The sequence below is a fragment of the Dinoponera quadriceps genome, unplaced genomic scaffold (assembly GCF_001313825.1).
Source record: "Dinoponera quadriceps isolate SergipeBrazil2010 unplaced genomic scaffold, ASM131382v1 scaffold1115, whole genome shotgun sequence".
Lineage (NCBI taxonomy): Eukaryota > Metazoa > Arthropoda > Insecta > Hymenoptera > Formicidae > Dinoponera > Dinoponera quadriceps.
In genome coordinates, this window is record NW_014555233.1 from 4,361 (window position 1) to 30,143 (window position 25,783).

A 25,783-nucleotide genomic window follows, 5' to 3' on the forward strand; every position below is an offset into this window, starting at 1 on the left:
GTACATATTTACAAAAATCTACAGGGCGAACGTGTCGACACGCTCGCGAGTAACGGGCAGTTCCAAGTTGCGGAACGTCGATGAGCCGGGCCGGGCCGAATGATGGACAGAATTTCCCATTTAACGCGGTAATTTCGCAGCCTCGAATGTTGACTCGTTAATCGTTAATTCATGGGTGAATTACGCGCTCAAGATTTAATTAATAATTGTATAGCAATTTATTATAGTTATACACAATAAAAATATATATATATATGTATATATATTTGTATAATGTTCAGAATATATATATATATATATATATATATATGTATATAACGGGTATATATATATATATATATAATATATATATATATATATATATATATATATATATATTTGCGATGTAACATCATTAGCGAACTCTCGCGGTCGTTAAAATGCGGTAATTAATAATATTACACCAGCGCTATGGGTGTTACAAGCGGCGTGCAAGGAGGTGTTCGACTCGTTTCGCGCACTTTGCGTGGTCGCCGTGAGCGGAGGAGGGGGAGAGGGCTACAAGGTATCGTATAATTCACCAGGGTACGAGCTCCGGCCCCGAGAAACGCTTTTATCGGTTATATATGCCCTCGTCGAAAGAAAGAGGGGTAGAGAGAGAGAGGGGGGGGGGAGAGAGAAACAGCTCTCTCCGCAGGCGTTACGTTGTCGGGGGATTTCTTTTTTTACTTACTTTTATCTTCCGCGACTACGTAGGGGTTGCGCGAAGAGTAGCAGGTTGTCGCACTCTCGACCCGACAGCTGCGACATCAATCGTATCCGAAATCGCGAGGTGTACACTTTAAAACACGCACGTGCGCAACGTAAAAATTGCTCTTTTTCTTCTCAATGTACATTTCTCAAAAATAAATTTCATTTTTTTTCATTCCCCCCCTCTCTGTCTCTCTCTCTCCCCGCCTCTCTCTCTCTTTGTGTAACGTTTTCAACCCTCTAATGGCGAGGTGGATCTCCAGAACGTCAAAGCGTTTTCCCCAAAGTGTTTTACTTGCAATTATTTAGTTAGCAAACGTTAATGTATTTTCTTACCTAGAAATAAACAGAAGAAGAAGTTTCATATATCATTATTCATTTATTATTTACCTCTTTCACCCGTCTTATACATTAGTTAGGTGAAAACTGAACAAAACGGAGCGGCGGGTCCGACCCCAAGCTTGCCACTAGAGGGTTAACTTGGAACAAAAGTCGAAACGAAAAATATAACGAGCGCTCACAGTGCTGCCATCGCCGACCCTATCCTACTCTCTCTCTTTCTCTCTCTCTCTCTATCTCTCTTTACCGTGAGATTGTTTTCGATAATCAGGCTAATTTTATTGCAGGGTCCGATTTACTGCCTGATTAACGCTGCCCAGCACTGTCCACCAATGACGTCCAGCCAGTGACCGTTCGCGCGAGGAGAAGCTCATCGGCGCGACCGCAACGCAATTAGAACCTCCTTGTCGTCTTTTGAAAAGCCTGACCGACTCGTCGTCGTATCTTTTTCTGTTTTTTTTTTCTTTTTGCGGCCCTCATGAAAAAATACTATATATTATACACGTATGTATTTTACGTACTACTCGATTGATCGATGTCATCTATACAACGGGCTTTGATCGTCAAAAATATCTTTAAAAGCGGACGCGACGGCGCGGTACCGCCGCCGCGCGTTCTCAGCGTTATTTACACAACGGAGCATTTTCTACGCATTATCAATATTAATGTTATTATTATTATTATTAATATATTTACACAAGAGAAAGAACAAAGCCACACGCGCCGTTCTACACATAAGTACCACCGCGTCCACTCTCGATTTCATCATTATCGTAAACGTCAGTGTAATCGTTACAATCATCGTCGTCATCGTTACAATCATCATCGTCGTCGTCGTCGTTATCGGCATCATCGTTATCATTCGCCGACGCGCGAATTTAATTGTGTCTTGAGAGTTTGTACTTCGCCATGCTACTAAGAGTACGAGTTGTTCGATCGACTCCCTACGGTAGTACGGTAGAGTCTAAATCTGCATAGTAATTTTATAGTACACATATCGTAGGTAATAATTCATCGGCCATCATATGGCCGCGACGCTACCATAGCACATTTCGGAAATTTCTCCGCGTAGGCTTCTAGGCTTAATTTGAGGAAGAAATGCAACAGGGCCCTCTTCTGCCGCCCCGCCCCGTCTTCGGGATTTCGATCGGCCCGAACGGTCGCATTGCCGGTCGGTCGGAAATTTCATCTCTCGGTTTCGCTAGGGCTCAGATACGATGAGAGGAATGAGGGTCGAGGAATTAAATATAGGGAATTAGGAACGAGATATGTGGAATAAGCTTAATATAGTTCAACATAATAAAAGAAATATACAGAGAACAAAGCGTGAGAATATCTTAAAACGGGACCAACCGGCTTTATTATTTCGGCTACGCTCCAAATATTCACTTCCAGCGCGGATAATCTATAGCATGGACGCGACATGAACTGCAGATTTTCAGCGCTCTGACAGTGAATTTCGGTAGCCAGCCTTTCGAACGAACCTCTACCGTCCTCATTAATACTTTCACCATTTTCTCGATAATCAACGGTCGACTCGAAGTGATTTTCATTTGCGTATTGACGATCGGTGAACATGTTGAAGGTCAAATTTCCATCAACTACTAAACCTTGCAAAGTTACAAGGGAAATCGAATATCAATAGTGTTCCTGATCCTAGTTCTCCCGCTTCTCTCATTTCTTTTATTTTGGATTGAAGCATAAGTTGCCCATGCGTCGACATTTATTTCCTCGCTCTTCACTCTCTTCGTTATATTTGAGCCCTGAAAGTGCTTCTTCCAGCTCGCGTTGCCGCAGCTATGCGCGCAATGTTGTCAAATAAGCGGCCGCAAGCTTTCCGCGGGGCCGATCGAAGGGCTTTCCCGGCGACGGGACTGACGGCTGAGAAACTACGATCGAAGCGCGTCGACGTTGTAAACTGTGTGTTACTTGTACTCCCCGCGCTGCTAACTCGGTCTTGTCTGTATTCTCGCGCGGGGGATAATCTCAAAAGTAACTGGCAAGCGCGCCGAGAATGGATGCCAGCAATTACGGGGCACACAAAGAGCGAACGTCGAGAGCCCGCGAGCTCGTTACGTTTCCCTCGCCTCGAACTATTCGAACAGCGCGTTTCGAACAATTCGGATTCCCCTTGTCTCCCGGCGCTCCATTCCTTTATGCGTGCGGTCGGGGTGCCGGCGCCGGATGGAACGAGCGTGGCGGTGCGCGTCGCGTCGCGAAAAATCATAACAGGGAAAAGGATGAAAGTAGACAACAAGAGAACAAGAAGTGAGAAAGAAGGCCTCTTAAAGCTAATTCGACTCGTCGCACCGGCGCTCGCACGTGGAAAAAAACTCGCGTCGTCGTGAACGATACACGCGTGCGCTCGCTTTCAATACGAACGAGCTCGAACGCTTCTCTCCTCCAATGAGAGAACATCCGGAAGTTTTCTCGTTGGACACCGGATCGGGCAGCGAGAACAAGAAGCGTTCGAACGGGGCGTGCGCAATCGACGGCCGGGGAGATCGCGAGATTCTTCGTCCCAACGAGTGGCGACGCATCCTCGTATCCAACGGGCGAATTTTGTCCGCATTCGGAGCTTACTTTTGTCGATGAAAGTGCCGCGAGAGTGCCTCGAAGTATAGTTTCTCCGCCAATCGGGCTTCCAAGCCACTCTCCCGAGAAGTGCTCACCGATAACGGCGTTCAATATATCGAGACCTTCGCTTTTTAATAAGTCTCGGAATATAAATTATCCTATTGTAACGCCGGATATTCCGAAGTCGAAAGTGGTTCAAAATGTCACGATCTTTCCGCCGTGCGCGCACGTATCGCGGTATCGCGAATCTCGCCTCGAGAGAGAAGCACCCAATCATTTTCTACCGACCGACCGAAATCGTCTGTGATCAGTTATTAACCGCGGCGCCTTGGCATCGATCACACCCTGCATCGATATTACCGTCTCTCCGAGCACGGTGTCCCTTTTTCTCACGGTGTCGGTAAACAAAGACGAAGGAAAAACGAGTCGTAACGAATTAATTAATCGCTCGAATTAACGAATCAATGTCTGGGGATAACGAATTAATGTTCGAGTTAACGAATCAATGCTCGAAAGTAACGAATTAATGCTCGCGCTAACGAACGTAACGTAACGAAACAAGCGAAACAGCTCGAGGAAGCGTGTCTTAGGATCTAAGTACATTCTCTCTCTCTTTCTTTCGCTCACACACACACACATACATACGCGCGCACGCGCACACACACGGGAGAAAATTAGTCTTAAATCGATGATAGATGTTCCCACGTATAAGCAAGAATATTACAATCTTCTTAGAATTCTCAGAAGATTCTTAGCTTTAATTCGACTGAATTTCTATATTGATACAAGTATTATATATATATACAAGTATATATATATATATATATAACAAGTATATAAATACAAGAATATCCATCACTGATTCAGGACTATTTTTTCCGTGCACACAACACACAGACACACACGCGCGCGCACATACACACACGTCGACCCTTCTTAGGCCCGAGCCTTGCGTCAAGTGGTTTAAGCTCTAATTTCAACGAATCGACATCGCTCGTGTCGGCCCGAGTCCGTCCCGATCGCTCTCGTCGACCTTTCACCGTCTCTCTTCGGGACAGGAGATATATATATATATAAGACCCTCTCTCTTTCTTCTCGGGTGTCATCGACGTTAAATTTTTTCCTCCGGCGATACTTCGAAACCTCGTTAAGCTGCAGCGAGAAAAGCCACCACGGTTTTCCCCGATTAGTTCGACGTTTTAATACACCTGGCCGAGCGGTAGCGCGCTTCGACGCTGCTTTCGCCCGGCTTGTTATTTAAATAATTGATTTTCTCGCGGGCGTTAATGGGATTAGTTGTTCGTCGCTCGTTATATCCGCGATATTCCAGGTCAGAAGTGTCGGGCCGCGTGTCGCCAAGTATGCAAATATCTGTTACATAAACGCGTCGCCGGGGTATCGATTGGAGCGAGGTAAAACGTCGCCTCGGCTACGCGACGAATCGCGAGCGAAACTCGTCGGAAACGCGCGCGGCTCTCTCCTCCGTACTCTCGTCCCTGACTCGAGCGTTAGTCTCCGTCTCGTTCTAATAAAGCTAACGTTGCCGATTATGCGCGTACCGCACGCGTATATCGCGTTAATGATAGTTAAAAATGGATTACCCGAACACGAAAATAGTATACTCTCTCTCTCTCTCTCTATCTTCTCTCTTTCTCTCTCCCTCTCTCTCTCTTTTTTTGTCATTATACGAACATCGAAACGTCACTACAATCAGGCCATTAACTTACGACTTAACACTTAAGCTGTATAAATTCGAAACCTACCGCTTTCGCGACGCGATCTGTCTCAACGAGACGCGCGCGTGCGCGCACACGTGTGTATGTATATCTGTGTGTATATATACATATACGTGTGTTCGTGTAGCCGAATATTAGACACACACACTATTGATACTCTATTTACAATATGTACAGCAAGTTAATTCTTATCGCGATCACTTCCTCGTTTAATGCCACTTGGTGTAATTATTGCATCGATCCAGCTTTCTCTTCTTCTCCCTCTCTCTATCTCTCTCTCGCTCGCTCTTTTTCTCCCCCTCCCTCCCTTCCTCACCACCTATCGCTCTCCTACGCGAAAACTGTAAGCGTAATTATAATTTAGAAATCGGAACGGTTAATCGGACCGCGTGGGTTTACGACGGGGGGGAGAAGTGTTAATTTTTTTTAAACAAGGCACAAGTATTGCCTGTTGCCGAGGTCGAAAGTTGCAGGCTACGAAGTTTGTCAATCTATGCTCTCCGACCATATGTACATACATACATACACATATATGTACCTCAAGAGTGTGGAAGATTAATATACATATTACACATATCCAATTCATAATGGTATGATGGCATACTTGGACTTTTCACACACTTTTAATCCCCTCTCGAACTGCCGAACATTCACATTACATTTCACATGGCGTGGCGTGAAGAGAAACATTCCGTCCGATCGCAACGTGTATGTACAAAAAGTACAAGAGGAGTAAAACGATGTTAAGTGTCAATCGGTGGAAAATCAGGACGTTTCGAAACTGTGGGGGTGAGTCTAATCATACCAATGCGTAACGCGCGATAAGCACGCTGTCCCTAAGCACTTCTGAGTAGGCGTCGTCTCGCGTATGAAGTAATGCTTGTGCCTTGTGGATCTTTTCGAACTCCTAGTGGACTTCGATCGCTCGCAATAAGCGACAGCATGAAAGGTGGGAGAAATGTGGCATCACCGTAGCACACACGCTCTCGTCGAGTAAGCTTCAAAATGCAAAAGCGCGATGCACATGTCGCCTACGCCTCTACAGCATAAGAGTTTCGAGACTCATCTTCCTCCGGAAGACGTTGAAGGGTTGTGTGCCCGCCGATTCGGCGGTTGTCACGTGAGAGATTTCGCAGAATTGTTGGCTGACCACGATTAAGTAATACCGGTTAACTTAATCGTCAGCTTAAGCTTTTCTCAGACAACTCCAGGCTTCGGACTCGTCAGGCATGTCGTGGGATCGTAGGTGCCGGCCAGGTAGTAGACATCCTTGTTCTCGTACACGGTTTGGTCCGGTTCCTTGCCCAGCCTCTTGATGTACTCGTCGAGCGACAGCACCTCGCACTTGTGGGAGATCGTCTGCACGTCGTTTTCGTCCAAGTGATTCGACTCGAACAGGCCACCCTGCGTAAAGGAATGATCGTTTGCGTTTACCCAAATTCGAACACAGGGATGGATGATGCGTCTCTCGAAAGTTTGAAGCGCATTTCGCCAAATTCGGATTAAATTAGTGGTTAACCGACGTGACTACCACTTGAAAAAAGTTCGTCCAACTAGTCGTTGAGTCATACTTCGATTTTTCATTAAAAGTTAACGTGACGGAGACTTTGGCTCGTATTTTGAAGTATCTCTCATCGATAAAAGTGCCTCTAAAAGTGGCTTAGGGATCACCAGACTGGCTGAGGAGCCACGTTTGATGTACTCTTAACGACGGAAAAGAGCTCAGAAAACAAGCCTTTTTGCCCATTTTAGCTGGAACTCGTAGTGACAGGTTTTTTTTCCCAACCCGCTAAATGAGATTAGGTCTTTATTAATCTTCAGCGAATTTTTACCCGGTTTATTTGCACGAGCTCAATTTTCTTCTCATTTTCAAATTACATGGCTCAGCAGCGAGACAAGACACTTTTTATTTTCGACAGAATCAAGGAACAGGTCCGAGGACCATTGCAGCTTGAAACAGCATGACTCAGTGACTGAGAGATTAATCGACTATAAAAAAAAAGAAAACATCAAAAATATAATTGATTCTCTCGCAAAAAGAGACATTAGACATTCGATTCAGCGATCGCACTTCGCTCTAATCTGGGACGTCGTTTTCACGTGAACAACAATTAAAATCCACATTTCTTTCATTTCGAAGTGTAAGTGCTTTCAATCATTTTTCAGACGCGCAATTCGAATCTCATTAGGTCATTACAATAATATCAACAAATCAAGTTAGTAAATAACGACCAAAAGCGGGTGAAGAGGCACACCATCAGATACAAAGAAAGAAAGAAAGATCGAGGTTCAGTTTCTTGAGAAAGATTTCGCTCTTACCGGGTACTTGAGATTCTCCGGGGAACCCTTCCTCTCCTCGGGATGATAGTACCACTTGACCTTGACGATCATGTTCGAGTTCGAGGTCTCCCACATGGACATGATCTGCCCGATGTAAGGTCTGTCGGCGCTGCTGGTCGACAAGAAGACCGCGCTGTCGCCGATCTCGATCGTCTCGTCGCTGCGCGCTATCCCGCGGTGAAATTGCTTCTTGAATCTGCCCTTCGCCCCGACCCGCCTGTACGGTCCGTCCGCCCAGCTCCAGATTTGCTTTTCCGGCAGGAAGGGGGCCATTTTGCTGCGGCTCTCTACGGATTTCTCGCGCAGCTTCGTCTGCCTCTTCACCCGCCTCTGCTTCTTCTTCTTCTCGTAGGCGGGTTCCCACGATTCCGAGGATTCCACGGTGGACACCGGCTCTTCGGACTCTACGTCCGGACTCGTCTGTTCCTCTGGCTCCACCTTCTGGGCCGGCTGTTCTTCGGTCTGGATCCTTTGAGACGGCTGTTCTTCGGATTCTTCCTCTTGGAGCGACTGTACGTCGGACTGCTCGTCCACTTCGAGGGACGAAGGTACCTCCTGGAGAGGCTGTTTCTCGGACTCTACCTCCGAGGATCGCTCTGTACTCAATTCTCGTCCCACGGACGATCGGTCTGTGTTGATCTGCTCCGAGGACGATCGGTCTGTGCTTATTCGCTCCGAGGACGATCGGTCGGTGCTTATTTGTTGCTCCGAGGACGACCGGTCTGTGCTTATTTGCCCCGAGGACGATCGGTCTGCGCTCATTTGCCCCGAGGACGATCGGTCTGTGCTTATTTGTCCCGAGGACGATCGGTCTGCGCTCATTTGCCCCGAGGACGATCGGTCTGCGCTCATTTGCCCCGAGGACGATCGGTCTGTGCTGCTCATTCGCCCCGAGGATGATCGATCCGTGTTCATTTGCCCCGAGGACGATCGGTCTGTACTGCTCATTCGCCCCGAGGATGATCGATCCGTGTTCATTTGCTCCGAGGACGACCGGTCTGAGCTCATTTTCTCCGAAGACGACCGGTCCGTGCTGATCTCCCCCGAGGACGATTTTTCTATATTCTGTTGCGTCGAGGACAACTCTCCCTCAATCTCCAGCGACGTTGTTTGTTCTTCGGTCATCTGCTCCTCGGTATCTTCGATCAATTGCTCCTCGATCTCCATATCACTGGACGACTGTCTGTACAACGACATCTCTGATGGCAGATGATCGAGACTGATCACCTGGGGCAAGACGCCACGCCCGTCGGGAGAGGTTCCCTCGTCGGAACAGTGTACGGTGCTCGATATCTCCTTGGAAACTTCCTCCTCGCTCTTTTGCTCAGCCGAACTACTCTCCCCGCTGCCGACAGAAAGTCGAGGTTGCGATTTGTGGCACGTACATTAGCAAAGTTACTTTCTCAAAGTAACTTGTTACGGTTATCGTATACGTTACTTAACAAGTCGTTACTTCTTCGTTACTCTTTTTACATGCTACTCGCTACTACCCCATGTACGTGTACATTACATGTGTGCCAAGTAACGATGAAAGTAACGATTATGTCTATTACCGTTATCTATACGACGTGCTTTCATTGTCGTTTACGTTATTAAGGTAAAGGAAAATAACGCCGCGTTATCAAGTCTATAAGAAGTCTACAATGTCTAAGGGTAGTAACTTCGGTCACGGTGTAAGACTTTATTTTCTGACCCTATGTGTAAATAGGAAGCTGTAAACCTTCAAATTTTAACATTTAGACCGCCCAGTTAATTTCGAGCGTAAAATTCACGGAGCCCAAAGTCGCAACAGGCGAAACTGTATACAGTATACAGTCGGAATACAAAGTAAACTACATACCCGATGAAAGAATAATGGTGTCTATTTCACCCGTTCTACGTATTTTACATCCCACATGTTATCTAATGCGAATACTTTTGAAACTTGAGATATAATAACAACCACAATTACGCACGACCGCTCTCAAGAAAATACCATGAAAAACACACGCAAGTTCGATTGCTTATAATATACATTTTTCCTTCCTTTTCACACTTGTACTTATTGCATACAAATGATATTTTGCTTTCATTCCCAATATCTCTATAAGCAGCCCGTAAAATTATTTACAGTTATTAAAGCCGTCATTCATACATGGTGACGGGGCAGTCTAAGTGTTAAGCAGTGTGTGTGTGTATGTGTGTGCTGCAAATTTACCGCCGACAAGATTTCGCTTAATGCGTGAAACCACACGAACCTCACGTAGCTCGCCTCGCTGTGGCTGCCGTGATGCTTGTGCTTGTGCTTCCGGTGTTTCCTGTGTCTGTGTTTGCGATGCTCCTCGGAGGATTTGTGCTTCCTGTGCTTCTTCTTGCCCTCCTCCAGCCTCTTGAGCTTCCTCTTCCTCTTCTTCGTGCGCTTCCGCTCGCGATACGCGTCCAACACATCCGCTTCGAGCTCGCTCGACTTTGGCGGCTCCGTCGGTTGTCGATCGGGGTAATAGGACGCGGGGAACGCCATGTCGCTCGAGAATGGCAGCCCGGCCTGGTCACCGGAGGCCGATCGTAGTTTCTCGCCCGACGACGATCTCTGACGCCGGCGTTTGCCCAACGTCAGCAGAGGATTCGGATCGTATTCTGCAAATAACAAGGACGACACGATGATGATTGATCGTCGCGCGACGGAATCGTTTGATTTCGTAGTGGCATGCGTCGGAAGGTACGTGCCTATGACGGGATAGCCGGGAGGCAACAGCCGGATATTGCTCAGGTCGATCCTACCGCTGTCACCGTCATCGAATTCTACGCTGACGTATTTGTCGTCATGGTCCGTGTTAGGCTCTATCGGCTCGACAGCGGTTCCCGGGTACAGGCATCTGTACTGCTCGCTCCAGTACGCGCACAATCTTGTGCCGGGTGTCAGTTCCTTCGTCGAGTTCGGGAACACCTCTAGGATCTGTGAGCAGACGCGATCCCGTGTAAAATAACGTAGTTTGCGCGGATAGATGCGCCCGTCTGATTCTCAGGTCGAATCAACGGTGGATTCCGCATTGCTCCGGAGAATCAAGACCTCGAAATTCAAAAAGTGGGGCAATTTTCGGACACAATTCGGCAATTCGAATACCGAGGTAGTCTCTCGAAACACAATATTTTCTCGAAATAATAACAATAATTATTATAATTAATAATAATAATAATAATAAATGTTGTTGTTATTGTTAGTTATTTTAATCGTTAATAATAATTATTATTGTAATTAGAACTAAATTATATAATTATTTTTATTTTTAATTATATAACGCGCAATTACGGTTACCATCATTACGGAGAACTGAACGAAAACTAACGTTAAGTTTATAAGAAGGCTCACTTAAGTACTTTTTATTTTTATGTGCTCATTACTTACGATTATGCGTGCTCTTAACTTTACTTTGCGTGTGGCATTACATGTAACTGCGCACATTTGCGTTCGAACCACATTGAACCAGCGGTACTAGTAGGTCGAATACACGACCGAAGCATTTGATTTTATATACATTTTCTGCGTCTTACTTGACATTGTAATATCCTTATACGTGGATCAAGTTTTATATACACACATTAAATCATATTCACACTTTCTTTCTTGCACTTGATTCTTACTGGTCGTCCTAATACTTTGATTAAATATCACCTGCGCTATATTCTCTAATTTATTTACAATTATTTTACTACTATTATTTACATTGTAGTAATTATTTCCTTTTTTTCTGTATCGCAATTGACTTTGGTATTGCATCTTTTTGGGAATCCCCCCACCTTAATATACGTCCGCCGTATCAACGTGGGAGTGGAATCAGACGGTCGCGCGCTAAATGCTAAAAGTGTGCAGTCGGTATGTTAAATCGGAGCGAGCCGAGTCGAGCGGAGCAAAGTTTTTACCGAATCCTTCAGAATCTGCTCGGTGGAGTAGAATTGCGGCTTGTTTCCGCGTTCACCGTCCAGAGTTATGGAGTAAACGTCGGGTGGCTGCACCGCTCTGAGCCTACCCGCGTAGAACAGACCGCCTCTCATCTGAAGAACGCGCAACTGGTCAGTGGCCAGATGCGTGGCCGTCAATTTACACGGATTCATCATCGTCGTGTCCTCCATATACGTCTGGCAGTCTATCGAGATGCATCGTTTTGATTTCTTCCTGTCATGACTGATCGATGAGGACGCGCTGGACTTTCGCCTCTTCTTCTTCGACCTCTCATGTCGGAGCTCCCTCTTCGACGGTGAATCTGCCGGCGCCTGTCGAGACGTACGCAAGGAATTTTATTCTTTGGGAAATATCATAATAACAACAGTCTATTCAAATTCCAAAATCGATTTCAACCAATTTTAATAATTAAATAATGACAATTATAGTCTTGAAGACTTGGAGAAAAGGCGTTTCTATGTTTTTCATTTTTCTGCGGATTCTTTTGATTTCATTTCCAAAAGTAGAGAACTTCGTTTTAAAATAATTATTATATAATATTATTATATATTATACTTTATATGTTTGTCCACAATATGTTCGTTGCAATGAAGGTAATATTTTATTACTTAACATGTAATATATTAACTTCCCACAGATAGTTCTTCAATAATACATCAGTAATTTTGTCCGTACTCTTGTAGTCTTTTTTTTTTCGTAAGAGTTCATTTAACTTCAATTAAATGCACGCAATTATCTGTTTTACAGAAAGAAATAAACGTGGTTTTAACCGAACACACATGTGAATTTCTCTAAATGAATTTTGTTATCCTTAGAAAAAAATCCGTAAAAAAATAGAAGAAACCTGGGAGCGGAAAGAATTAAAACTATTATAATAATAATCAAATAATCAATGTTATTATTATTATAAGTCTTTCGTTAATTTCGTTGATTCGATTGATAGGACCGCTTTAAAATATCACGAAAACAGTACAATGAATTAGTTACCTTGACGGTCCTCTCAGCGACAGAATTTTTGGGCAACATTGTATCGGTCTCATCGTCCTCCCATTTCTTCAGCATCGCCTCCGCTCTGAGCTTCGGCTTGACCTTGCCGCTGTTCTTCTCGAGCTTGACCTCTTGGCTCAGCTTCGCCTTCTCCGCGATGATCGAACTGATGACATTCTTGTTGTGCAAAGGGGTCTGCTTAGCCGGCTTCGTCGCTTGCCTCGTTCGCGTTTTCGCGATTTTCTGCGCCTTGGATTGCGACTTCAGGGGCAACACCCCCGACTTGAACGGCAACGGTGTATAGCCGGTTTTGCTTATGTACTGCTGCAAGCGTAATCGATCACGTGAGATTCTGCCGAGTAACACGTGGAACGTGTCAAGCGTGTGATGCGTTAAAGTTCAAAACCGCTCGAGAGAGAGAGAGAGAAGGCGCGACTGACCTTGGTTTGTAGATGCCTGTTTTTCGACGACAACACGTAACCCACCAGGGAGCTCTTGCTCTTGGGCTTCTTCGCGACGATCGTCTCCGTTAAGTGTCTATTGTTGCCCGAGGTGCACATAAACTTCTTCGGCCGACCCACCTTCCTCTTCTTGGATGCGGAACTCGAGCTCGCGATGGTAGGCGCCGGCGATGACGTCTCGTAACCCAACTAACGAACAATAAACACCATACCGAAAAATAGGACAGGCAGTAAGAAAGTCGATAAACAACGCATTATCTCGCTCGTTCTCGCTCGGATCTGTTTACATCGTGTTACATTTTTTTTTATGTATCGCGCATGCCCACATGTTTTTGTCATGAGCGCGTTTTTATTGTTCGAGGAAGAACGAACTTCCCTGCATGAGACCGCATACGAAGAACCGACGTGGCACAACCTACGTACCCTTCCCACGATCTTCTCGTCGTCCTCGGGCTTGCCGGACGGCAGGACCGTGATCGGTGACGTCACCGGCGGCACCGGTATCGGGATGCTGGGTATACTGTCCAAAAGTTTGATGTGGCTTCTCGGCTCGCCGAGCTTCACGAGGTTCACGTTGCACATCGGCATGGCCAGCACGGCCGAGGCTAAGGGCGGGGGCGCGCCGTTCGGCGAGCCTGGTGGCCTCGGCGGGGACTTTTGCGGAGAGCTGATCACGTCCAGCGCGGGCGGCGATGATAGTGCACCGTGTTCGGAACTGAAAGCACCGATGATCGAGCGTTAGGAAGCGGATTTCTTACGTTCGATGATGACAATAATTATTATTATTATTTGCTTTTTATGGTGCGCTACTGACCAAACAGGCAAGATGCAACGAAAATAATTAAACGATAACTGAGATACGAAGATTGCAAAATTAACGAAGAAAGGATTGAATTAAAGATAATAAAAAAAAAAAAAAGGGAAAAAAAGTGAAAGTCGACAGCAAGAGGCGAGGTTGTAGCAAAATACTGTTATAAAACCCAATTTGAAGTATTCAATAAAAAACAATAGACATGTAATTATCAATATTATTAGAAGAATTATATTTATATAGGCTCTATTGATGATTCTACCATATATAGAAATAGAACGGACGCGCCGAATCGCAGTCGTTTTAGTGATGTTATTAAATTATATTGTGGGAAGGTATATCCAAAAGGCCCGTTCCATTTCTACATATGATTTGAATCACCAACAGAGCCAATAAAATACAGTTCTTTTCTAATAATATTGTTAATTATGTATTATTTTTTATCGAACGCTTCAAATTAAGTTTTATAACAGCACTTTACCGTAACCTCGCCTCTTGCGTGGCGTTTCTATTTTTCTGTCTCTTCTTTATTTTCCCCGTTATCAATTTATTTCACCGTTAATTTTGTACAACATATATATCCTCCCACAATAACTTACATTACGTCGCTAAAGCAACCGTGATTTAGCTCTCAAAGTCCGTTCTATATTTCAACAATGATTATTATCATTATTCTCATTATACTCAATTCGGGTTTAGTTCGGTTCACACTCACCTGGAGGAGTGGCTCTTCTTCCGCGGTCTGCCAGGATTCTTCTTGTCTTCTTTCCTGGGGATCAGCTTGGAGAGCTCCTTCTGCGTCTCCCTGTACTGCCTCTGGATATTGGCCATCCTCACCCTCATGTCCAGCTCCATGGCGTTCATGTGCGGCCAGTCGTTGTCGTTGTCGTGACTGTCCTTCTTGCCGGCGAACTTCTTCGCACGTGTATTCTTCTGGTCTCTCTCCTCGACGGACGCCTGCCTCTTGCACTCCACTTCGTTGTTACCGCTCGGCTGCTCGGGAAGACTGTTCACCTCGAACACCTCGTCGTCCGATTTACTGCCTTCCTGGACGTTCTTCTCGTAACACGCGTCGTATCTTCGCGACTCATCGCTGGAGATGACTTGCAGACCTTTCACGGGCTCGAGTTTGTTAGCGTAACGATTTTCAACGTTCCTCCGGAAAGACCGGCCTCCCACAGCTTCTTGTTGTTGTTCTTCTTCCTCCTCCTCCTCCTCCTCGACGTCGTTGTCGGTGTTTTCCGCTGAGAAGTCGTCGACGGTGCTCTCCTTCAGTTTCAGAAGAGCCTCTTCCTGCAGCCTGCCGGCCGCTCCGATCGTCCTGTTCTTCGCATCACCCTGCTCGTAATAACCCGGCGACGCTCTCTTGCCAGCCCGGCCATCCTCCTCTTCCTCTTCCTCCTCCTCCTCGCGATCGTCGAGCTTGAATCGTTTCGAATGGTGATCGTCGGCCTCAGGGTACTTCCTCTTGCCGTCTTTCTCGAGCGACCTGCCTAAATTCAGCAGCAACCTGCCGGCGTGCGAGATCTCCTCCGAGCTCTCCAAGCTCAGCTTCTCGGACACATCGTCGCTCACCTCCTCCATATTCTGCAACTTCTGCTCGGCGAGCTCGCAGAGCAGCACGAGGGGGTTGCTGACCTTGTTGTTATTGTTCTCGTTCTGCGGGCCCAGCAGCTCGTCCGCGTCCGGATGCTTCAACTGACCGATTCCCTGCTCCAACTGCTCGATGCTGTTGGACAACAACTCGAGGCCGCTCACGTCGACGGTCGGCTTTTGCTCGCTCACCCTGCACCTGGCCTCCGTAGGCGCGTCCTCGGCGACCTGGTCGGCGGCTTTGCGAGTCGCGTGAAGCTCGTCGAGCGGCATCTCACAGCTCCAGATGGTCTTCGGCTTGATATGGCCGGTAATGTCGAAGAGGGTCTTCTCGCTCTTCACGAACAGTTTCTTGTCGACGATCGCCTTGATGTTGTTATTGTTGCTCCTGCTGTCGTTGTTGTTGTCGCTGAGCAGGCACTCGGACTTGGACGAGTCGCACTTGCCGCCGGCCAACGAGCGGCTGTCCACGTGATCCTCCACGTGGGGCGAGTACCGTCCCGAGCGGGTCTGCGGGTCCGACGATATTTGCGAGGAGGAGACCTCGGCGTCGACGGCCTCCAAGGAGCTCGCGCAGGATCGCAGGATATGCAGCTTTTTCGGGATCGTCTCGGAATGCCTCCTCGACCTCACGCTCTCCGGCGATCTCTCCGCGGACTCGTCGACCTTCTGCGCCGGCGGCGCGGCCTCCTGCAGAGCCGCCGCGTTCTTCTTCAGCTTCTCCACCACGTTCTCGATGCCCGGATGAGACTTCTCCAGCGGGTGCCGCTTGCCCGGCTCCTGCGGCCGGAGCCTCTCGCTGGTGGACGTCGGCTCGCACTGGGACTCGTAGCAGACCTCCTCGTAGCAACTGTCGTCGGCCTCCTGCTTGATCACCACCTGCTGCACCTCCTGCTCGTCGCAGTCGATGTTGGGCATGTCGAAGGACTTGACCGTGATGTGAGGCCGAGCCTCGCCTATCGAGGAGGCGCTCCACTTCTTGCTGTCGCAGCTCTCGCAATTGGCGGCCGACGACTCCGTCGAGTCGACGCTCGGCTTCTGCTCGTCGAAGAGCCGCGGCTCCGGCGCCCGGACACCCGGCTGACGGGGCTGGGCCTCGATGCTCGCCGGAATGTCGTTGCTCCTCCTCGACTCGATCTGAAAGGCAACGCGCGTGACCCACGAAATTCGACGTAACTGTCGCGCCTGAGAAGCGCCTCTCTGTTCTTCGAGTTGTCGCGAGAGATATCTTTTTTTCATCTTTTCACGCACACTCGACCTCTTCCTCCTCTACGTCGACTCCAGATACCCGAGGAATGCAACTACCCCAATAAGCGAGAAATATCAGTATTGGGAAACATAGATTTTACGTGAAATTTATAAGCGTTTTGATATATTTCATAAATGTTTTTGAACCGTTACTTGATGATATAATATTTCGAAATATTAAGATAATAGTGCAGATATATTATTTTTAACGTTTGGGTCAAATATTGTTAACAATGACGTTGTATGACAATATTAAGAACTACGTATTTGAAAACGTTATATATTATAAAATATCACTTGAATAACATTGTGTCGATATTGTATATTGATAACATTGTGTGATAATTTCTTGCTTACTGGCTACCGGCCTTCTTTGAAAGCTAATGTCTAGTCAGCACGAGCTACACTAACTTTTTTTATTATCTCGTTATTATCTCGGTACTGACTGATGATTCACTGAAGTGTCGAATCGCATAGTTTTGTGATCTGGCCGTATATATCAAATACGATAGAATAGATGACGTGTCTATCCTAAAATATGTGATAATATATATCATACGGCCAGTAACATTTTGAAATTGAACAGAAATTTAAAATAGGTGTTAGGTTATGTAAAAAAAAAAGTCATAGATGTAGACACTCATACATGTAGACTGAGCGCTTCCACAAGACTGTATGCCGTGACTACATAGTAAGAAATATTTTGTACTTGTGTAAAAATCGATTCTTGCCAAAACTTTGAGTTAAATTTTTAACATACCCGTTAATTTAACATATTGTGTGTATATTACATCAATATTTTGTTGAGTCTCAATATTCATATGTAAATGCGTAAGTGTCAAAATAACACATTTTATATTTCGATTAATATATTTTGTATTAATTTTTGACATAATATTTGTGTTACTTTTCGTTAACATATCCGCCTTTTGTTAACAATTGACACAAAAATTTGTATGAATCATCTGAGACACGTGAAAGTGTTAAATTTAACACCAAATTTCTTTGCTGTGCAGAGAGAGGAATGACGTGTGTCGCAGGCGATCCACTTTTGTTTAGCTACATTCCTAAACCCCCACTTTTCTTTACGTGCGACGAGGATAGCATGTCGGTAGACAAGGGAATATAGATAGAAGCAATCCTTCAGTCTTGCTTCACGAGTTATCGTAATCCGGTAAGCAAGAAATCATTAACACAACGTTATTACAATGATATCCCACAATGACGCTTTCAGATATATATTTCTTAATGTTATACACAATGTCATTGTTAACAATATTTGACCCAAACAATGAAACCCAAACGAATGAAAAATAATATTTCCAGACTATGATTTTGATATTTGGAAATATTGTATTATATTATCAAGTAATAGTTTAAAAATATTCATAAAATATTGTGTCAACATGTTTATGAGAAATAAAATATGAAATCAACAAATTCAACTAAACGATAATTAATCGAAGTGAATGAAGCGAAGTGTAAAATCCACATAAAATCAATATTTCAAAAGATCGATTCAATGTTTCTAGTTTTCTTAGGAAAAACAGCACAGTCTATGTATATATACAACAAATATGTTATTTCTCTCGCTTAGCCGTTGGCTAACTTATTTATGCAGCTACTGAGAGAAGCGAGCGTTGCATCATCGGCCAATAGCGGCACAAACGTGCTACCTTGCGGCCAAGTGGCCGCGATATTATTTATTTTCCACTTAATCAGATCGTCACCTCTGTTTTGTTGTCCTGAACGTCTTTCCCAACGTTCTCGTCGTCCTTCGACGAGTAACTGTCCCGGCGGTCGCGTTGCCCCGCGCTGACGTCTCTCCTCCTGGCGAAGAACTCGAGGTTCTCGTGGAAGCTATCACAGTTCTCCTCGGTGATCTCGATGATCCGGGCGCCGCTCCTTTCCCTGCAGACTGCCTTCTCCTCTTTGCCGGCCTCTTCGTCGGCGGTCCTGTCGATCGCCTTGAGGCTCCTGCACTCCTTCGCCGACGAGTACTTCGCGCAGTCGGCCATGTTGATGATCGTGTTCTCCGCCTTGTCGACCTTGGTGACGATGCCGCAGATCGGGTTCACCGTCGTCGTGGTCGTCGTGATCCTCACCACGTTGCAGATCCTCTCGGGCGACGCGACGATCTCGAAGTTCGCGGTGGTCATGTTCGTGCCCGGCTGCGCGACCTGGCAAGGACTCAGGCTCTGCTCCTGCTTCACGAGCGGGGCCAGCTCTTCGGTGTCCTCGGGCGTGTCGGTCTGATTCGAGGCGTCCTGCACCCCGTACAACGGCGGCTCGATCGCGTGAATCGTCGGCACTTCCGGCGGAGGAGTCAGACACGAGACCGGCGACGTTGCCTTCGAAAGAAAAGAGAGATAAAGACATTTCGTTGCACGCCTCGGCATTTCCCGGGTCGCCTCCCATCGCCACCAGAGTCCCCTACTAGATTTTCGAGGGCTTCCGCGACGCTTCGTTTGCTTATTCGTTTATTCCCAGATAGACGGAAACGCTGAACACGATGTGCCGCCAATTTAACGTGCGCTTCGCGGGGTCGTCGCACGACGTGTACTTAAAATGCGCTTGTTTTAAGAAATACTCATTTAGTGCGCCACAATCGAAATCTTGACTTCTATTACTACGATAATCCCGGATCAACTGCGTTCGCTTTCGGGCGAAATAAACAGCAATATCCGCGGTATCGCCGTAATTTTCATCAGATCATCATCTTTCCTTTTTGCACAATAACACAACGCCCGTCGCACGCATTTTAACGCGTTTGTGCGACATGCCGAAACATACTTCTATCCGGCTTTATTCACTTCAACCGAAAGTATATTAAGCACGCAGTGAACGGAGAGATTTTTCTCTTTCGCCTCTTTCGCGGTCTTTCGATCTTTTCCATAAACGCGAGATCCGCTGCACTCTTCGCGAACGCCGAACGGCGGATACACGCGGATACGCGTGAGAAAAATACGTGAAAAGAGAAAGAGATCCGCGAAGGAGAAGGTAAGGCGGAGGAGGGAGGGAGAGAGAGAGAGGGGGGACACAGAGTGTAGTGGTAATTACGTCAAGCTCCGGGCGCGGTCCGGCCATTCGCATAATGTGGAAACGTTGTGGCACATTGTATTAATCATGAGCAAACCCGATTTGCATCGCTATCTGCATAGATATTGCGCGCCGGGCGGCCGCGTAATATTCGCGTCCGTGGTGCGTACGTTGGCCGTCCGTTCTCGAAGGATTCGAAAGGATGCAGCCGTACCTGCGACCTGCAGTGCGTAGGCTCGGGCGGATTGATCTGCACGAGGGCGGGCGCGTGCGGGTAATAGTGCAGGGTGGTCACCAAGGGCGCCTCCGGTACCAAAGCACCCGTCACGGAGGTCACGGCCTGTAGCGCCTTCGTCGATTCCGTGGACGCTGCGGACAATCAGGGGACGATCCTGTGGTTTAGCGCGACAGACACATTCGCGGGATTCCCGCCGGCCTCGGGAAGCAACGCGTTGCTTGGAACGCCGTTCGTTCGAGCCACCCTCTTTTTTTCCGAGCGACGACGAAAAGACGGCGATACTTCAATCGTGTATTACATTCTTTCTCGTTGACGACGAGAACGTGTGTTATACGGATAACGGTGATGAATATAATCGTTACTTTCGACGTTATCTCATGAATGTGGAGTGTGCGAACGCGGGAAAGTCGCGAGGTGATCGTCGAAATTGTGGCCGGTGAGGACGATGAGAGATCTGAACGGCTCGTTACTTCTTCCGAGCAAGGTAACGGGCTATTTTAAAAAAGGTACACAGTAATTAATCTCGCGTTAACGCTGCAACGCGACAATTCAAGCGCGACAATCGCGCTCCTCTTCCCGAATTTTCCCGAGGCGGACGTGAATTTCTACTCACTGCTGATTATGGTGGTTGGACTGCTGCTGCAATCCGCTTCGATTTTGACGATCGGCAGCGCGCTCGGTGGCTTCCTCTTGTTCTCGGCGAGCACCAGCCTCGCACCACCGATGTCGCCGAGTACTTGGATCGAGGGCGGAGGCGGGGGCAGCAAGAGCGGCGGTGGCGCAACGTTGCCGCCGTGGCTCGCGTAATTCGGCCACACCACTGCTTGCTGCATTTGTTCTGCCGGGTGTAAAATTGATCTTCGTCGAGAAAAGCTTCGCATTTCAGCCGGTAATTAGGCTAATAACTATAATAGTCACTAATGGCCGCCCGAAGCTTATCTCCCAAGTGAGACACTTGAATTTGAATTTAGAGTTAGATCCGAGTTTTCCAGTCGAGTTGCGAAATTAGATAAAAAGATAATTCGATAAAAAGATAACGTTACATGTACCACACGCGATTCAACGGCTGAAAAATTCAGGACCTGATTCTAAATTCAAATCCGAGTATCTCGGCAATGAGACTTCACGTAACGACCATTAATATGAGCCTAACTAGCTGAGGTGAGGCTGACATTACCCGCAGCATGAATCAGAAGGAGATGACCGCTGGCCGGATCACGAACAAGCTGTAAGCCACCCTGAAGACCGACTCCCATCTGCGGGAAGTTTAGCGGCTCCGTTGGCATAGCTGGAAAAGTCCCGGCTCATTTCGTTATCTCCCATCCAACGACACGTTAATGTCGATTTTATATCTTGCGATATAATTGATTTATAAGCACTTTCCGATTAATTGTATACTAGAAGAACTCGTGAGTAATCAAGGGTCTCAATACCAAAGTGAGACATATTTAAAAGTCTATATAGAAATCCTTTTATGTTTTAATCAATGATACAGTAACCCTAAGTAGAAATTGAACGTCGTGAGTGTCTTCTAAACGAAGTAGAAAATTTGTGTCTAACGTCGCTGTCAGCCGGTAACATAACGCTCGTTTTATCTAGTGGTTAAATAAATAAGTTAGATGATGGTTAAATAAAAGAAGAAATTACAATTACGAGATGAAAAGTCACATAACTATTTTTCAGATAATAATGTAACGCTCGCTTCTGTTTCTTTCTTTTTTCAAATTTTTATGGAACCCTCAATTTTATTTTTCCGTCTTGTTTCTAAATGTCACTGGCGCTTATATAGGAGCTAGATTATATATTTTAGAATAAACAACGTCATGTGCTCCATCAATTTGATATGTAATAGCTAGACAACGGCTACATCACCGTACCGGCTCCACATTTCAGTGAAGAACAAATAATGAGCTATAAAATTTAATACAGCCTATATTAGTTACACAAAGGAAATTTGGATTTAATAATATTCCTTCTATTGAAACAAATTTGTCTTTCGAAACAGAGCGAACAAGCGAATATCTAATTCAACAAAAAGGACTGTTTAGTCAAACAATCAATATCTTTACGTCAAATAATATGTTTTTTTAATATTATTATCCGAATATTACAATAGTTGCCACGGGCAATAAATTATTTGAAAGAAGTAAGTAACGCTATGTTAGAAGAATATTAAAGAACTTCCGTGTGTTTCGGCGGGACAATATTTAACATGTAACAAAATGAATTTTTGTTTATTGAGAACGAAATATTATTTCCTCTATTAATATTGTTTTCTCTCTGATAATATTCCTCTATTAATATTATCCTCTCTAATATTAATCCCCCTGACAATACTATTTTTTTCCATCAAACAACGTGGTGGTTTACATGTTGCCTGAAACTGCAGTGAAACATTTTCGCTCAAACAAAATGATATTTGATATTAAATTATGTCGTTTGTCAATTTGAGACAAACCGAGTCAAACAAACGAGTATACTAAATCCTAAGAAACCATTTTCTCGGTGCAGCCGCTAACTTTTGACTCGGGCCGACCAGATATCTACTCGAGAAATTGAACACCTTACCCGCACGCTGAGAAAATGCCGTTTGTGTGCCGCACAGAGCAGAAGCTCAAGTAGAAGCTGATACAAGAATAAGAGTCTCGTGAATACTTGATTACTCATGGTTACCCCTGATACATCGTTGATCGCGCGGCGAGACGTGCACTCCCCGGCGTGTTGAATCGCGCGCGCCGATCTAAACTCTAAATCCGTGTTTTTTTTTTTTTTTTTTTTTTTTTAAAAAAANGCGGTGGAATACGAAAGGCCAAAGGACATTCGGACAATTAGATGGTCTTTCAGCCGCTTTTATTGTTTAGAGCATTGCTCGCGCGCGCTCTGTATAACGCTTCGCCTAGAATAATAAAAAGATCGCCACGTGCGAGTTACTACGCCAATTAAATATGCAAGGAGCGTGAAAAATTGGTGTTTCGCGCGAGCACACCGCTGCTCGTCTTTATTCCGAACGCCTGTCAAGCGACGAATTAAATACGGGCTATGCGTGAATGATTTACACGTGGCGAAAATACGCGCGAGCGAACGGACGGACGGACGGACGGACGTGCAGAGCGCCGGCGATGTAGTTCAGCGTTATTCGGATAAATGTCACTCGGTCAGCGAGGCCGGAGAGAGGTCAGCGAGGGGCGAATTCGATCCGAAATTGTATAGGGTCGCTCGTTAGCGGCCCGATTAATCCCCCACGCCGATAAAACTGTGATACGCGTCACGAGGCGTTAATTTATTCGGACTTTTGTCCGGCGAGATGCGATTCTCGCCGAACCGGCCGAAAATTTAGCATAATGTGCGGAGTCGCGCGTAGAAAATTTCACGCGAACGTGCACCGAAAAAAGAATTTGGCGACAATCATCAAGATTTCGTTGGTTTTTGGTTAGATCCGAATTGTTCGGTCACTCGACCAAATCATTCAAGTATACGGTGTATAATATTTAGTATTACAGTACAGTACGCAGAGGAAAGGGATCTTTTACGGATTTAATGAAATTTCCTGAATTAAAACAAATTTATCTTTTGGAATAGTAGTAAACAAAAAAAAAGCGTTTAATTCAACAAGCAGGATCGTCACGTTTCCTAAATAATATCTTCACGTCAAATAACATATTTCTTTTGTATTTTCATCCAAAGATCGTAATCTCAACACTTTGTGTTGCGTCGACATTCAACATGTGTGTAGCTGTTAAAATGACACATTTTATGCTTCAAATATCGATTAACGTATTAATTTCCTGCAAATTTTTTATACTAATATTACTTTTCAACATATTCGCCTCGTGTCAAATTAACACTAAAATTTGAGTAGACCGTTTGGGACATGTGAAGTGCGTTTAACAGCAAATCTTTGACTGTGCGGTACTAAATGATTCGGTTGCAGTAACCGAAGCGACTCAGCCGAAACTAGTCAAATCCCGGTAAACGTTACCAAATCCTTTTTTCACCGCGTCACGCGCACGACGCGGTCCGGTTTTCATTCGCTCGTCTCGCCCGGAAGTTATCGTCGAATGTTACCTCCTGACAAGCGACTAATCTCCGAGCGTTAACACGAAATAATCGCCGATCGGCGGCAATCGCGAGTCTTACGCGCGTTTTATCGCGATTCGGCGGGTGAATCTTTCCCTCGCGGACGGATTTGTATGATTTACGTCGCTATTGTTGCTCCGACTCTCGCAAATCGACGCGGAACGCTCGATAATACCCGCGATGTCTTGGCGAAATTTCGAGCCGCGCGCTGTTGTGGAAATAGGCGAGCACCGCCGGTTGCTCCGCAAGAGCGTTTAAATAAACGAGGAACGCTCTTTGGTACACGTATATCGCGCCTTTGATATCCGACGAAATAATTGAGCTGTCGGTCACATTGCGCGCGGCGACCGAGAGAATGCGCGAATACGCGTCAGCGTTCCTAGGGTCAAAGGCCGATTGTTTATTTAATAGTTCGACAGGGCGCGCGTGAAACGCACGGTGGCAGCGAATCGCCGTAACGAGAGACACAAAGACGTTTCGGCCCCGGCGATAAAATAATATCGGCGATGGACTCGAGAATATTATTGCACGACTTGGAGCACATTATCGGGAGACGAGCGGGAGAAAATCCTCAAGTTCCCGAATGTTTCGCCACTCCGCCGAGCCAGAGCGCCGAAAGTCCCGGAAAAGTTTCGCGGAGGCTGCTTCGAAATTTTGCCAATGGGCGTGGACAACCGTGTTGTCAGTATAGCGATAAGAGAGAGAGAGAGAGAGAAAGAGAGAGAGGGATAATCATTTTTTGCCCAACGAACTTCGCATTATATTGAGAAGAAAGTACTTGCCGGATGTAAGGTTTATTTTACAGAAATAAGATTTATTTCTATAAAATAAACTTCATACCTCATAAATAAATGTTTCAGTACTTTTTTTTTTTTCAGCGTAGTATCCAATAGGAGAATTTATTTTTTGAGAATATTTTTGAATGATTATTAAAAAATGTTTTTCTCCGGACGAAATCTTGGTAATTGTTAGAAAATCCTTCTTTCAGTATGTTGTGTATACTGACTGGCGCAACAACATTTCCTATGTCTGAGATAGTTGGAATTTTTCTATCTCTTCGGAGAGAATTTCGTAGTGAAATTAACGATAGAATGTCGTGAACGAGCAACATATCGATGTTTTGCCTTAATTTATTACTTTAACATTCTTCCATCTCGTACACATATTGTGCTATTTATATTTTGGCAACTGAAGTCTACTGTTAGAAAGTTTACTACATATGGTTTACTATGCAAGATTATCTCTACTGAGAGTCTATTGATATGTTACAAACAAAAAAATGACAAAATTCATCGCAATTTACACAAGAGAAAGCTGTAACATCGCGAGTATTTTGTCCACATATTCATGCATAGCAGATTATCGAGTAAACAACAACGACATTTCATATATTATTCAAAAGTGGCATTTGCATGATGTAAAAAGTAAAATTACACACAAAAGATGTAATATGCGTGATATCGTTGCTGTGTGACTCGGAATGATCAACATCATTATGCGCGAATATATGAGCACATACGTGCACGTGTCGAAAAATTCCGAGCCTGAGCATAGAAAATGATAAGTAGTGGGCGCACTCGAGACTTCCGAAAGACAGTCGGGACTTTCGGAAGGCGGCCTCGCTTTCGAACACAGTACTCGAGACGTCAGCGGGATCGAATCGATCGA

The 25,783-nt window shown here is 45.6% G+C and overlaps 1 protein-coding gene across 2 annotated transcripts in view; it reads right to left on the minus strand.

Annotated features, from left to right (window-relative positions):
• Positions 1-385: 385 nt before the first annotated feature.
• Positions 386-25,783, minus strand: part of LOC106743634 — a 78,756-nt gene continuing 53,358 nt past the window's right edge. For both annotated transcript variants that reach the window (XM_014617661.1, XM_014617660.1), the window contains 13 exons: positions 21,216-21,326; positions 20,652-20,876; positions 20,015-20,169; positions 18,492-19,112; positions 14,636-16,650; positions 13,533-13,824; positions 13,089-13,298; positions 12,649-12,972; positions 11,622-11,972; positions 10,428-10,656; positions 9,959-10,337; positions 7,701-9,066; positions 386-6,785 (listed from right to left, as the gene is read on the minus strand). In XM_014617661.1, the coding sequence (XP_014473147.1) occupies positions 6,579-6,785; positions 7,701-9,066; positions 9,959-10,337; positions 10,428-10,656; positions 11,622-11,972; positions 12,649-12,972; positions 13,089-13,298; positions 13,533-13,824; positions 14,636-16,650; positions 18,492-19,112; positions 20,015-20,169; positions 20,652-20,876; positions 21,216-21,326 (6,485 nt within the window). In that variant the 3' untranslated portion in view covers positions 386-6,578. The remainder of the gene's footprint in view (positions 6,786-7,700; positions 9,067-9,958; positions 10,338-10,427; positions 10,657-11,621; positions 11,973-12,648; positions 12,973-13,088; positions 13,299-13,532; positions 13,825-14,635; positions 16,651-18,491; positions 19,113-20,014; positions 20,170-20,651; positions 20,877-21,215; positions 21,327-25,783) is intronic.